The sequence below is a fragment of the Candoia aspera genome, chromosome 1 (genome assembly GCF_035149785.1).
Source record: "Candoia aspera isolate rCanAsp1 chromosome 1, rCanAsp1.hap2, whole genome shotgun sequence".
NCBI classification, from domain to species: Eukaryota; Metazoa; Chordata; class Lepidosauria; order Squamata; family Boidae; genus Candoia; species Candoia aspera.
The window spans coordinates 202,334,674-202,350,996 of NC_086153.1; the positions used below are offsets into that span (position 1 = coordinate 202,334,674).

General features: G+C 40.0%; 1 protein-coding gene across 2 annotated transcripts in view; it reads right to left on the reverse strand.

The window, feature by feature from the left end:
* GALNT13 (polypeptide N-acetylgalactosaminyltransferase 13) overlaps positions 1-16,323 on the reverse strand; it is a 199,108-nt gene that overhangs the window by 26,418 nt on the left and 156,367 nt on the right. For both annotated transcript variants that reach the window (XM_063318363.1, XM_063318364.1), the window contains exon 9: positions 3,407-3,546. In XM_063318363.1, coding sequence (XP_063174433.1) covers positions 3,407-3,546 — 140 coding nt within the window. The remainder of the gene's footprint in view (positions 1-3,406; positions 3,547-16,323) is intronic.

The following is a 16,323-nucleotide window of genomic DNA, read 5'->3' on the forward strand; positions in this document are numbered from 1 at the left end:
CATTTGCCGTAAAAGCTGCATTGGAAGCTTGGCGGCATCTGTTGGAAGGGGCAAATCATCCCTTTGAAGTATGGACTGACCATAAAAACTTGGAGGCTCTTAGTACCCCTCGAAAACTGAGCCCCAAACAGGTTCGTTGGGCTCAATTTTTCAATCGATTCAATTTTCAGTTCAAATTTATTCCAGGGAAAAAGAACTTCTTGGCTGATGCCTTGTCAAGGCAACCTCAGGACTCTGGGGCAGCGCCAGATGTGGTAAGCACCCTATGGACGGCGCCCCAATTGGGCATGCAGGCTGTGACGCGAAGCCAAACGCGCGCGCAGCAGCCGCCCACCACAAGCGCTGTTCAGCCAAGTGCTTTGTCAATTCCCTCCCAGTTGCAACAAAAGTTTCTCAAAGAACTAAAAACGGATACTTGGTTGCTTGCGAATAAAGACAATGTTACTTTTGACAGAGGCTTCGCTTGGAAATCCGACCGGCTCTACGTTCCTGAAAGCCTCAGAAAAGATGTGTTACTACGTTCACACGATGACAAACTCGCAGGTCATTTCGGGTTTGTAAAAACCTTGCACCTCGTTCGGAGGCAATTCTGGTGGCCCACATTACGTAAAGATGTTAAAGACTACATTGCCTCCTGCACTGTTTGTGCAATGTCCAAGCGCAAGGCGGGCAAGCCCCAAGGACTGCTGCAACCAGTGGCAGCCCCTTCTTCCCCTTGGGAGGAAATCTCCATGGACTTTATTGTCGAGCTACCGCCCAGCCAACGCAAAACGGTCATTTGGGTGGTCAAAGACTATTTCTCCAAACAGGCTCACTTCATCCCTTGCGTGTCCATTCCGTCGGCACGTCAATTGGCTCGCTTATTCCTTGTACACGTGTACAGGTTACACGGATGTCCCTCCCGCTTGATTTCGGACAGAGGTACACAATTTACCTCGCAATTTTGGCGGGCGTTTCTCAAGCTGTTAGGCACGAAGCAAGCCCTGTCCACGGCTTGGCATCCTCAGACGGACGGGGCCACTGAGACGGTTAACTCTACTTTAGAGCAGTACCTTCGAGCTTTTGTGAATTATCAGCAGGACAATTGGGTAGACCTCCTACCGTTTGCTGAAGTGGCTTACAACAATGCAGTGCATCAAAGCACTGGCCAAACCCCATTTCGGGTAGCTCAGGGTAAAGACTTTGTACCTATCTCTGATCTACCACAACCTCCAACAGCTGCAGTCACTCCAGATGATTGGACAACACAACTGGCTGACTCCTGGCCAATGATTCAAAAGGCATTGGCTAATGCTCAAGCGGATTATAAATTGTATGCTGATCGGAAGCGGGCCCCCCAACCTGCATTCCAAGTTGGGGACTCGGTGTACCTTTCTACCAAGTTTATTAAGTCATCACAGCCTTCAAAGAAACTTGCGCCTAAGTTTGTGGGTCCTTTCCCGATTATCGCTCAGATTAACCCTGTGACTTTTAAACTTGACTTGCCTCATAACCTTAAACGCTTACACCCTGTTTTTCATTGCAGCTTACTCAAACCGACTATTCCTTCTGACCGCTGGCATCGTCAACCTCCACCTCCCACCCCCATCATGATTGATGGTCAGCAACACTTCGAAGTTAAAGAAATTCTGGACTCTAGACGCCTTCGCAATACTTTGCAATATTTAGTTCGTTGGAAACATTTCCCTCATCCAGAGTGGGTCGCTGCACCAGATGTAGCTTCCCCTGTTTTGGTGGCCCGCTTCCACTCTGCTTATCCCACAAAACCGGGTCCCTAAGTGTATTTTTAGGGAGGCAGTATGTCATGTTCGCCGTTTCAATGTCTTTGATGCATCGTAACGTTTCGCATGTCATTAATTGGATGCGTGTTTCATCTTTCTCGGGAGGATGGGAACGGTTATCTTTTGGCTTTGCTTTGGAATGTATTTGTATTATCTACTGCGCTCAAGGTTACTTTCCCAGGCTAGCAACTCTGACGATTGCTAGCACCTGTGCCGGGCGGGGCTGTTACGAGGGAGGTGGGATACGTTTGCACCAAGGGTTTAAGTTTGTATTTGGCGCGCTTTTGCTCATTCTCAGCTTTCTCTGTATTTGTCTTTAGTACTCTAATAAATCAGATTTCATTTAGCAGCCTCTTGTGAGTCTGAGTATTTGGGGCTAGGGCAATCATTACAGATGGCTTTGAATGAAAAATAAAAAAAGAATGTGTGCCCTATTTTAATGCTTATATTACTTGCACAAAGAAAATTCTATTTGTTTCTCAGCATTCCTTATATTTTAGGAGACATTCTAAATATTATCCTTGAAGAAGATAATATGAGCAGCACTACCAATAAAAAGTAGATATTGCTCTATGTTTCAGCAGGGAAAACATCTTCTTATAGGTAATGCTGTTTCTTTTTGTGGAAAACATAAAGACCTTTTGCACTCAAAGCTGAGAATCAGCCCATTGCAAAGCTAAAAATGCCTAAGACTATTAAGATGGCTAACTTTTATAATTGAGAAAATGGGTAAATGGATAAAGGTGATGGATATACTTAAATTGATTTTGTGGAGAACACTGTATTGTCCTTCCTCTGGCAACTTGTCAAGTCTTCATTAGTACTGATTCTCCACACAATCACTTCTTACCTACACATCCTATCTCCTATCTCATAAAGACATTGCAATGTTTTTACAGGTAGTCCTCACTTACTGACCACTCATTCAGTGACTGTTTGAACTTATGATGGCACTGAAAATAGAGCCTTACAACCAGTTCTCGAAGCTGTGGCTGTTGCAGCATCCCACAGTCACACACTCACCATTTGCAACCTTCCCAGCTGGCTTCCAACAAGCAAGGTCAATGGGGAAGCTGTCAGGAAGTCACAAATCGAGGTAATACGACTTGGCAACCAGGGCACATTTATGATGGTCACAGCGTTCTGCAGTCACACGATCGCCATTTGTGACCTTCACAGCCAGGCTCCAACAAGTGAAGTGAATGAGGAAGTCAGCAGGAAGTTGCAAGTTGCAGTTATGTGACATCGCGCTTAATGACCTGCAGTCATTTGCTTAATGACCACAGCCGGAACTGATGGAACTGATCTCACATGATATTGCGCTTAACAACCATGCTGCTTAGCGACAGAGTTGCCAGTCCCAATTGTGGTCAGCAAGTGAGGACTACCTGTAAAAATGGCAAGTCTGGACAAGGAGGGATATGGAAGCAGATAGAGGCAGAAAGTCATCTTTCATTTCTCTTGTAAGAATTCTTTCAAGGTATATCATCCCACTGTTCTCCCATTTGCTTAGAAGTCAGACCACACAAATCTATTCAACAGTACTGGCATTTTCTGTGTGGTAATTTTCCTCTTTTGCAGCTGTTTTTAAAAAGAAATTCTTATGCAAAAGAAACAATTCATACCTCTCCAAGGGAGTAATAGCGTCGTGGAATCTGAGAGTCTGGATACACATTTTCTAGGTACCATGAAAATGGTTTACATTTCAAATTTTCTCTCAATGCTTTTCTGACGGATACATCTCCATAATCCACTTTGACAACTCCTATATTTTTGTTAGGAAAAAAAAATGAATATTCAATATTCTTTTAAACAACACAAAGACAGAGTTTTAACACTTAATTTCATAATTGGATAGAACCGCTTGAAGAGTTGCCTGGAGGTGCGGAGGAGGAGTGGATGGTTTGGAGATGTTTAAACAGGCTGCGCACTGGCTTGGCCAGAACTAAAGATTATATGGAAAAATGGGGGTTTCTCCCTGAGGGCAAGGAGATTTGCTGTGAAAGTGGCAATGTTCAAACAACTAACCATCTTTTACAGTGCCCTTTGGGACCGACATGCACACAGAGTGACTTACTGGTTGGAAACACCTCTGCCATCAACGTGGCCTGGCACTGGGCTAGAGTCATATAAATTTCATATTTTTATTAAATGTTTTTAACTTTTTACCTTTTAATTAATACTTTCCCCCTTTCTATTTCCTGCATTTCTGACATGAAACGAGACGAGAACACTTAACTATACAAATTTTACTTTACAGTAAACTCAGAACATTACCTCTAGGTTAGTAGGGCATAAACAGTGTTCGTAACGCCCTCTCCTTACTGTTACATTATTGTTCAAACAATATTTTGTTAGATTTATATCCCTTCAGGAGTTCAAAGCAAAAAACATAGCACTCCTTCCCCATTCTCCATGTCCTTACTATGGCCAAAAGACTGATATTGCAGCATTGGAAAGATAAATGTACAGCTCCATTTGTTCAGTGGATCGAAGACCTGATTGTACTTGCCGCTTATGAGCAGATTCTCTATAGACATAAACTTTGTATGGACAAGTATTGTGCAATATGGGACTCATGTCAAAATACAGTAGATTAAAAAAAAAACCATGATAGGCATATAAATGTATTAGAAATATATACGTACTTGAATAATATTTGCATTAGGTAAGTATATATATAATTGTAACTTTTTAGTGTTATAATGACATACCATACTATGTTTCTTTCCTTTGTTGTATTTCTTTCACTTTCTTGTTAAAGCAGTTTTCATGTGGTTTTTTTCTTTTCTCTTTGACAATGTATGTATCTCGATCATTATCTTTGTGTTTTGCTCTTTTCTTTTTTTTTGTTATTAATTAAAAAGCTATAAAAATAAATATAAAAAAACTCCTTCTCCAACTTTTCCCACAGCCACAACTCTACGAAGTGTTTCTGCCCCAAAGTCACCAAGTCAGCTTCTCTGTATGAGAATCAGGTAGTCCTCATTTAGTGACTGCAATTGGGACTGGCAACTCAGTGATTAAGCAAAGTGGTCACTAAGTGAAACATCAGATGACGGTGACTGTGCTTACAATTTTACTTCAGCTTTCCTTTGCTTTACAGCATCAGAAGGATATGACCCCAAACAGCTGGGTGAGCCCAAACAATGGGGAAGGTTTCCGGAACTCGAACTCACAAGGAGTCCAGGTAAAAGGGCAAATCCTGTAGCCCTTTTTCCCCACTCCCCCACCCTTTGGGATGCTCACTGTGGCACTTTGATCATTAACAAGAGGGAAATTAATATTTGTATTTACATTTATTGGAGAGGAAGGGATTACAAGAGAGTAAGCAGGCACACAAGGGGGAATACACATAAAAAACGGTGCACTAGCACCAGCTGTTTGCCTAGTACACTCGCAGCTGCAAGCTACAAGCGGCTTAGGAGCCAAACAAGCCTTTAGTGTGAAACCGATTAGGGTTTTGCCAGTGTCAGGCAGGGGCAGCAGCACCAGCCTGCTGGAGGGTTCTAATCAACCAATTAAGGTCGCAGAGCTGAGCTAGTTAACTTGCAGTTAGCACTTTTTAGGGATGCACTGTGCTGCGGAGAAAAGCAGCTCAGGGATAGCTTGTTTAAGCACTCTCTCCGCTCTGCAAGGCGGGGGGAAAAACAGGTCAGGCACAGGACAATGCATACTGACCGACTAATGGCGAACACCTGAGACAGAGATGCTGTGAAGGTCATAAATGTGGGCATTGGTCACAAATGGTTACTTTTTCATCACCATTGCTACTGCAAATGGTTGCTATCTGAGGCAGTCGTTAAATGAGGACTACCTGTAGCTTGAATCTGGGTCACCCTGGTTCAACACATTAATCATTATACCAAGATGCTTATGTATATATTTGGTATTATAATACATCTACAGATTTGCTCTCTCATCACTCCAAGTTTCTTACCCCAATTGAGTAATCTATGTGGAACTTAGTATAGTCCTTTGTGTTTTGAAACATTCAATGGAATTTCTTTTCTGGTAAACTTGTAGATTCTGGTAGATTTGTAGAAGATGGCAGTCTCTGATGAACAGTGCCATTCTTCTAAAGATAGAAACCATTCCCAAATAAGTAGAAATTATGTCCACTCCCTTGCAATCAGTCCACAGCCCACACAAAATCTGCAATGTCCCTCAATTCTCCAAAATGGTTTTGGAGGATGCGTGGGAGTTACAGAAGAAAAACAGTAAGTTGTTTCATGTGAGTGGGCATCTGCTTTCCAATGTTGGTTTTCAGCCTTGTTGAGCTCTGATCGTCATACCTGCTATGGAATATTTCATCTTCAGACTAAATCGTAAAGGATTAGCCTCCTTAGGATGCAACCTGAAATAGCTATTAAACAGCATACTGTCATCAAGAGAAGTACACCGCCAGCTAATTAATCCCTACAGAAATAAATGGTGTTTACCACTGACTATGTAAAATCTTGGAGTGGAGAAATACCTAGCTCTATGGCATTGTAAAATATTTCTTGAATAGCCCTGCAAGAGAGAACTATAGATAGGGAAATATGGACCAATGAAACTAAACCAAATTCCACACTAATTCAAGAGTTAAAACTGCCACCCCCTCATGGCACCCTCACACCTACCTGCAGCACCCCCCACCCCCTGCCCGCAGCACCCCCTGCACTCCAGAGTGCCTCCCATGGCTCCCCCACCACTCTCCCCTTAATAACCAGTGTGGTCCTGTGGTTACGAAGGCAACCAGGACCACAGGATTGCTGTTGCTAAGCCACGCAATCATATGACACTGCACTTTATGAGCACATTGCTTAGCAATGAAAATTCTGTCCCAATTGCCATCGTAACCTGAGGACTAATTCTATTCCATATTGCTATTGCCAGTATATTTAATTCCTTATTTGAAAATGAGTTACAAAACTGAAAATAGCAAAATAGAAAGACCATTTTCATTCTTTACAATATCAAGCATCGCTAGCATAAATAAATCAATTCTGTTACGTTCATTCATATATGTCTCAATAGACTGATTTTCTGACGACTTGTGATCCCTGATTTTTTTTTAAAGTAGCCTAGCAAATCTGATCTAAACTGGACTAGCTCAAAGGAGAAAAATATAATGGGAATTGATACCAGTATACTTATATGGAGTTGCAATTTTCACATTAACACTTCATTACAGTGATACAAGGTTTTTTTATAGATGTCTGCAGATGTTTGAAACGATACCAAAAAGCAGTGAATTATACTAGCGAGTCAGATATATTATGGTCCAGTGTTTCTTGTGAACCCAAATGTTTGGAGGGAAGATTAATTTTCTACAACTTGCATGCGATCTAAAATGACAGCCCTATCCCATCTGCATATTTATTCTGAAAGGATAACAACAAGAACAGGGTCAGTGCAAAGTCTTAGAGATGACAACATTTTGTAATTTTAAAACAGGCTTATCTTTTTATACAGGCAAATAGATCTTATCATGAATGCAACTGCGATTTATGAAGAGTCATTTTATGGAGTTATTTAAAAAATGTGGCAAAGCCAAACATGCTGAAATCGAGTATTAATAATAGTTCTACCTAAGCTTCAGTCTGAACAAGATGGGGGAGCATATCAAGATCTATCCAGACAGAAAGATAGAGAACTATACTAATAAAATAAAGAAAGAGAGCGTAAGAGGAGGGATGGATGACGGAGTAGGAAGGTAACTAGGAGTAGATCGTTGTGCCGAAGAATTAGGCATTTAGCTCTCTAGCCAGAAAATATTTTAATTCTCTATCTTCTTTATCTGATTTCCACAATCTCAAATTTATTTTCACCCTAGTATGCACAAACAGGTTAAAAAAAAAAACTGAATTATGAGCTGACTTTGAAAGGCAAACCCTAAGCATGAGCTCTTTTGGTAATAAAGAAAGGAAAACCCCAAATTCAGTAGTAGTCTTTTGTCTATAACTTAACTGTTTTTAATATTTTCAATTGATTACAACTATATACAAAGGAAAAATAATACAAATATAAGATGTACTTACAAAAACTTGTAAAAAAGATATTACAAATACAAGTATATAAAAAAAGAGAATACGGGGGGGGGAGCCAAAATAAACAGTAAAATATGGGTGGATAACCAATAAATCTAAAATGTCATATGACTAACAGTCTAGTATATCATTAGAAGCTTATATAATTTAACTGTTTTTAGTGAAAAGCTTATCTTTGCCCTTAGCATCCAGCAGAGGGAACTGTTTTCCCATAAAAAGCCAATCTCTAGAAACCAGAGGTTTTGATGACCTTTGATTGAGAATAAATTAGTTCTCAACAAGGAATGAAAATCTATTTTCACATCTAAGTTTCAAATGATGCCTTGAGTTTATAAAGCTGAATTATATAGATCCATGAAATTAAATTACTCTGTATTTTTTCCCAAAGCTTTTGTACCAGGATATCCATGATCATTTTAAATTCGGATATATAGCTTTATAAATACTATTAATATTATTTTACTTGGAAATTTTAGTAGTAAGTGCTGAAACAAACTTATGTAATGAATTAATTTTAAAAGTAAATAAAGTGAATAGTAGATGTAGGAGCTTTGTGGTAGATAATCAATTCATAAAGTGGTTAAAATGGAGAAATTTGCCAACCACTTCTTATAGCAAGGAATATGCATGGTGGTGGCTGGTTTTATCTTATTTGATTATTTCTATTGTTCTCCCCTTAAATTCTGGTTACATATAATTTATCCCTCTACACTAGGAGACTAAAATGCTTTCTAGCACCCAAACAGTATTACCTGCTCTTGAATGATGCCCCTAGCATCACAATAGTTTGGCTCAAATCTCAATGTTGGTATAATCACTGTTAGTATAACTACGAAAAGTATGTCTTCATTTCCAAAATCACATGCAATTGTTTTGATCTATTACAGAGGCCTTTAGGTCTTCACAACACAGCAGTATCATAGACACACCATTATCTCCTAATTATTGATGGCCTCACTTATTCCTCATGACATGAAACATCCTGTTCTGTAATTTTTGGTATTAAATCAAAGCAGACATGTCAAAATCATTCATGCAAAGTAGGTCTCTGACAAACTAAGGTTGAAGAGAAGTTAAAGTTTTTGAAGAATAGTTCCAGGGTGGGGGGTGGGGGGCTACATCATTGCTTCTGATGGAGCCATCTGAATCAACTCTGAAATATTTCGTCTTTATCCTAGTAGCTAGATGTTCTCTAGCTAATAAGAAAAGGAGTATATAAGCTTATGAGAGCCAGTTTGGTGTAGTGGTTTAAACGAAACATTACTGCAAATATTTACTCAAAATAAAATACAAGGACTCATAACCACTGGAATATAACACTAAGATTGAAACTGCTGCTAAGCATAAAGCCTTATCTTAAATCTAACTCTACTTTAAATTTCAAAGTAGACCTCAAGAAAGCATATTCTTAAGGTTAAACTGGAATATAAAATTCAAGGAAGTCTAAGTCTAACCCTAACTTCAGAATCTTGCCAATGCAAATATTTTACCAGAAGATAAATTATCAGCACTTGCTGCCACTTGAACTGGAGGACTGTCAAAGCTACTAAGCGTAAACCTTCACCCTCAATCTAAACTTGGCTCTAAATTTCAAGTTAGGCTTTGGGAAAGCCTAACCCAGACCCTAGCTATAATCCTAACTGTAACTTTATCATGATGCCTATGGAAATATTCACTGGAAGTAAAATATTAAGACTCATTTCCACCCAAAATTTAACACTGAGCATATCATTGGCCATAAAAACTCACCTGAAATCTGACCCTGATGTTAAATGTAACCATGGCATTCAAAGAAGCCTAACCCTGACTTTAGAAACATCCCAAAACAAGCATTTACCCAAAGAATATCAGCACAAGCTACCATCTGAAACACAGCATGATACTGCTACTAATACTATAAACTCTCATCCTAATTCTAACCCCTACATTAAGTTTCAAGACAGACATTCCTCCATCTGTCTGTCCATTCTACCCAGTTTTAATGTTCAGGGGAGGGGGTAGTGTACTGCTGTCCTTCTGCAAGTGCTTCCTGGTCTCATCCAAGAATTCCTCATTTTCCCTGATAAAGGCTAAGTACTTGTAGTGGACAGGTTTGCCATTCTCCTTGACCTATGCTTCTGGCAGGGGTCGGGGTGGGGGAGGCAGTCAGACTGTTCTTGTAGCATGTGTAGTTCTTGTCATCTGCGGTGAGATGGGCAGCTCTATAAACCATTGAAATAAATCTTCAGAGAGGAAAACAAACAAGGCACATCCTCTGCAAGTCATGAGAGTGCTGGGAATCAGGTGGCATATAAATTTAATTCATCATCATCATCATCATCTCATCTCCATGATCCTCAGATGAACAACCAAATGAACCCCTCCTTGACATCCCCTAACAAACTCCTGTTGGTTCTTCCAGGTGGTAAGTTCCATTTACTTAGTAAGCTTGCTCTCTAGAAACTGGCTTCTTTAGAACTCCCCCTATGCTGCCTCAACTATCTCGGCAGGAAGCAATGGTCTGATCACACAGAACAGGCAGGGAGTCACCCAAGTAAACCATCATTAGCAACAAGGAATCAATAACAGCACTCAAGATGTAATCATCGCCAACTCTTCCTCTCCTTTGTTCATCCTTTTTCCGAGTAAAACTCCATCACCAAACTTCCCTGTTCACTTGTTTAGGGATCTCTCAGGATGCCACTGCTAATCCCTGTCCACTCCTTCATCTGCTCACTATGACTCGAACCCCGCCCTCCCTTTTTTTGGAATAAATGGAAGAAGCACTTCCATCTGCTTTCTAACCAAAATCCTGCAGTGTGACATTTCAGTGACATTTCATCAGCAGAGGGAGCTATGGCACTAAAAAAAAACCCTCAACAACCTTCACCAGTGAAAAAGAAAGGGTAGGATATCATCTTCTACTGGAGCACAGCCATCAAACCAATGAAAATTTTACACCCCTAATTTAGAGCCAGCAAGTAAAATCTCACCTTTTGAATTGAGCCCAGAAACGGCTTAGCATTGGTGTAATATAAGAACCGCAATGTGTGTTTCCCCATAAGCCACTTGGCAACTTCCGTACTGACTCAAATTTCTGAATTCTCTAAGACAGATCTCTGTAGAAAGCATGCTGTAGTCCAGTATGGATATAATCAGGATGTAACCAAAGCCCATTTAGTTTTCTCCAGACAATTTTCTCATTCAGTGGGCTGCTATCCCAAATTCAGGTTGAACTGGAGGGTTGGATCAAAATCATCCCAACCCTCTGCAATTGTGGCATTACATACTCTAATATTATCTGCCTGGGAATACTGACAATAGAATCCTTATTAGGACTGCTTCAAATTTTCTTTCCATTGCTTTCAGACAAGAAGCAAACACCCCTTCCATTTAAGAGGCACTGACAGTCTATGAGGTCTACACTGTCAGCCTGGTCCTGACTGATTAAAAAAACAAAACAAAACCCTCCAAGGATTACATCCATGCTCTCAGGCTTTGTAAGCTGAATGGTATCCATAACTGCTTGAATAGATTGTATCCTAGTTGCATCCATTTGTCCTAACTATGATATTCAGATTGGTACTAATGGCCCTCTGCTAGCCTCCATTGGTCATAACAGACTCCAAATGCTCCTGATGTTGGTTTGCTAGGCTTCTACAAAGAAAACTCCCTATTGAGAGGGTTAATGAAAATACCATTCTAGTAACCAATTTTGTGGGGCACAATGATGGCAGAGAGATAAACTGACTCTGTAGTTTCATTATTCTCAGACTCTCAGAACATAAAAAGGTAAAATGACTCAAGCTTTAAAATGGCCTCCATAGACTCATCAGCTGCTGCTGCTAGATTCCCATGAAAGATTTCCAGAGAAATTGCATTCAGTTTACATCAGCCTTTCTCAACCTTTTGACCCTGCAAAGCCTTGAAACATTTTTCAGGCCTCAGGGAACCCCTGCACATTCAGGCTCAAATACAGGCCAGAAGTTACCAAATTATATTATTCGTTTCATGGGTAGGCCTGTATATATGCATTGACAGTGTCATGAGTAAGGATGGCGAGCAGGGGGCTCCCATCCAGGCTGTAAAGCGCATGCGTAGCACTGAGGAATTAGGCAGCCATTCAAAGAGACACAGATCGGGACCGCCTTAACCTTTGGGGTTTATATGTCTGGGTTTTTCCCACGCTTCTTCAGTTTGTTAGGATTCCTGTTATGTACAAGCAATAAAACACTAGAGACCAGTTCCTTGTCTCAGCGTGGTTCCTGGCTGCTAGGACAGACAGTGTCCTTAAACTAAAAATAAAGAAACTTAACCTCTTCAATGTGAAGTTGCCTGAATTTGAAATAATTTTTAAATAAATTGTGATCTCCCAGGTAACCCCTAGTGACCTCTCGTGGAACCCTCGGGTTCCATGGAACCCTGCTTGAGAAACCCTGGTTTACACGCTGAAATCTCCCAATGCAATCTTCAACCTCATGCCTGAAAGAGACTCCGCTAGTATTAATCAGCAGGGGGATAGGACACTACCAGGTCCAACGGCATCTTCTAAACTAGTGCCAGGTACTGATGCACTGAATTCCAGTTGTTCTTTTTTTCACAGCCCACAGCCAAATCTGATGCTATACCTGGAAGATATCTAAGAAGTTGTCTCCTTGAAGGATCTCACGTCTACCGCCAACTATTTTTCCCACTGAATGTAAGACGAGCCCTTCAATCCACTGATAATTTTGGGGTATGTGCATGTAAAAAACTCTTCTTCCCGTCAAATACAGGTAGTCCTCGTTGAACAACCACTTCTCCAGAGACTGTTCAAACTTACAATGGCACTGCATGAGGGGGACTTATGAAAGGTCCTCGTAGTTGCAGCTGTTGCAGCATTCCCGCAGTCATGCGATTCAGGCACTTGGCAATTGGCTTGCAGTTATGACACTGGAGTGTCTCGCCGTCACATGATTGCTATTTGCAACCTTCACTGCCAGCTTCCCACAAGCAAAGTCAATGGGGAAGCTGGTAGGAAGTCGCAAATGACAATCATTTGGCAGGACGCTGTGACTGTGCAGGATTCACCTAACAGCAGCAACTGGGACTGCTGCAACTGCCACTGTAAGTCAACACTCATGTGACATTGTGCTTTATCACCATGTCACTTAGCAATGGAGTTGCTGGTCCCAATTACCATCGTTAAGCAAGGACTACCTGCATACCCAGTCATGAAGGGGTTCTCATATTCTGTGGTACCGCAACATCCTTAAATAAATTTGTGTGATTGCCCTGATGAATAAAACTAAAATATAAATATAGAATACACAATAAATAAAACTCCTAAGGTTGGCAGTTGGTTTTGACAGATGGCTAGATCCATGGGTTTAACCATCTCTCAAAACTTGCTCTGAGCTTTGCTCCTCATTTTGCCAATGAAAGATCAGGGCAAAGGAGGAGTCAGTTTTCACAGCACTTCTGCTTTGCCTGCACAAATCACTGGTGAAGGCCAATCCTGGGAACTAGTGTCAAAATTCATGCTGGGCTTTGTTTGCGTTTTATCTCTGTATGTCAAAGGGAGTAAGCCTTGACAGCACTCTCACTTTGCTTGGACAAGCCTGATAAACTTTTTTTTTAATTGCAAATCCACTCTAAATTGTCCAAAATTCCCCCTCCCCAGGATCCTAACTCACTGTTTCAAATTCCATGTATCAATGCATCCTCAACTCAATAAAAAAGTCTTTCTACCTGCAACCTTAACTATCACTCATATGTGAATATGCCTTGATCTTAAAATTTGGATACATTTAGCAATACAGGTCACTGTTATCATTAGGTAAAGCAATACATAATTTGGGAACATTTTTATCTTCTATGTTCAGATTAGGGGACAATGGCTATTATTGTCAGCAGTTTCCAAATGATGCACATTAGTCACTATTTGTTTCAGTGTCCATACTGCTGAAACCTAAGCAAACAAAAAATGGAACTAGAAATATATAATGGAACCAGAATAACTGTGGTTTATGAAATATTCTAAGAACTGGGAAATAATTTAAAATGTTCTCAGATTACAAGCACTACAATATTATGCCAAATTTCCATCCAGAAATAACCTTCCAGTTAAAACTGTGTCATCAAGATCAATATCCCTTGCTAGATCTGTCCTCCATAAATTTATCCATTCTCCTTTTAAAGCCATCCAAGTTAGTCAGGTTAATTATGTGTTAATTATGTATGAAGAACTGCTTCTTTTTGTCTTGTAAAACTCTTTCCAATGAAATTCAAGGCATGGCCCCTAATTATCTGAAAAGGGAGAAAACCTTACCCATTTCCACATTCTCTATGCCAGGCATGATCTCATGTGTGCCCAGTCACATCTGCTCTCATTCATCTTTTTTCCAAGCTAAGGAGTCTGGGATAGAGCAGGGGAAACTGCAGATAGGAGAAGGAAATCAAAGAAAATTCTGCCCCGCTCCCAACCAGCCTTCCTCCAGTGCCAGTATGAATGTTTGACAGCTCAACTAATGTTACTATTAGAAATTCTTTCCTGAATTTCAGTCAAGATTAAGATTTTTTTACATGTTAAGCAAACTAATAATTAACAGATCTTAAATAGACATGTGTATATCTTTGTCATCTTGGATCTTGCATGAACATTTGGGAACATCTGTATCACCTGCAAGGTATTTGTAATGTAGATGCTGCAGGTTAACTGCTGCCTATATGATCTTTATCATATACTCTATATACAAGCATTGGATTCTGTAAAGAAACTTACATCAGATTATTACGCTATAAAACCTTATCCATATTACATTACATAGTATATTTGCAATGGGGATGATGGTTTCAAAAGAAGGCAATCTTCAGAAAGGTCTTCATGAGAGCTTGTAAACAAAATCTATAGAGAGCCAATTTGGTGTAGTGGTGAAGGCACCAGGCTAGAAACCAGGAGACCGGGAGTTCTAGTCCCGCCTGAGGCACGAAGCCAGCTGAGTGACCTTGGGCCAGTCACTCTCTCCCAGCCCTAGGAAGCAGGCAATGGCAGACCACTTCCAAAATCTTCACAAGAAAACTGCAGGGACTTGTCCAGGCAGTCTCCGAAAAACAGACACTATTGAACGGATTAAAGAAAAACAGATACAAGCTGTAAGAACAAGCATTGCCTTCAGACAGGCATCAAACTTCCCAAAGGAGTTGATTAGAAGTAATGAGGAAGAAAACACGCCCAGACTCATTTTCCAGGAGAAAAAGGAGTATAAATGTAGAAAGCTACAATATCCTAAGCTGTATTTTTCCTTTGAGTTCTATCTTCAATTTATTTTGTTTTCATCATCCAGTGTAATAGTATTGTTTGATGTGGAAAAGATTTGAAAGAAAGAACAAGTAATAGTAAACAAACTAAAGATGCATGTTTATCCAGATTGTCCCTCCGTTTTATAAAGAGCCAGAAAAGTTACATTTGCATTTATGCCTTTACTTGATTTATGAAAGTAGTTGGCTCCAAAATGTAAATGGCTACCAAAATAAAATTTTGAAAACCTTTAATGACTTATATTAACTTTTTCAATGACTGATAAATTGCTAGCCAAAAAAAAAACAACTTAACAAGAGGTAAAGATAAATCAATCCAGGCATCATTTCCAACCTTTAAATCCAGGGTAGAAAAAAAAAAACCCTATGGGATTTAATTCTCTACTATCTTGGTGTCCCAGCTTCCATGCTCCATCTTGTTGTTTTACCTTGACTATAGTTTGCCATGATGTACAAATTAGGCAAACAATAGGTAGAATCTAAAAGCAGTGCGTAAAATATTTTGAATTTAAACTATTTGGAAGAAAACAGCCAGTTTCAAGCTCAAAAAACTTTCTTTCAAATTTAAAATGGTATTGTTAAATATTACTGATGCCATCCTGACCATTTTGCAGGTGTTCTAGGGTTCAAACAGCCCTGCCTTGTGTTGCTCAGGACACCCCTGGAATGGCCAGAATGGCAGCTTGTTTCGTATGGGGTACAGTATTTCAGTTCTAAATGTTCACATTCAAAATGTTTTCTCACTTCTAGAATTTAACTGCAAGCCATTTTTACTGACAAAATCAGGCTATAGAGGGAAGTGACATTCAACCTCCACCCACACCCTTGTACTGCTACAGAGTCATATATAGTAGTTGTTGAGTGCACACAGTGGGTATACAAGAGGAAAAGAGAAGAAAATCACATGCCGAGAGTGAGTGTCTTCTAATATGACTCTACTGTATTTGGAGAGGACAAGCCCTAAGTAATTTAATAAAAGAATCAGACGATCTCCCCCAATTTGATGAAGTTCACATCATCCTATTTAGCTGTTCTAATTCAATTACCATATTTCAAAAATCCAAACATTACTTTATTATCTCTACTAATATGACACCTATCAAAAGTATTTTTTCATTATTTATGCTTAATTTGGGGACCACCTACAGTGTTCTCAGTATCCCATACAATAGAGCAAAGCTGGAGATTATAATGGTCCAGTTGGTTCTAAAATCACGCCCCCTTCCCCG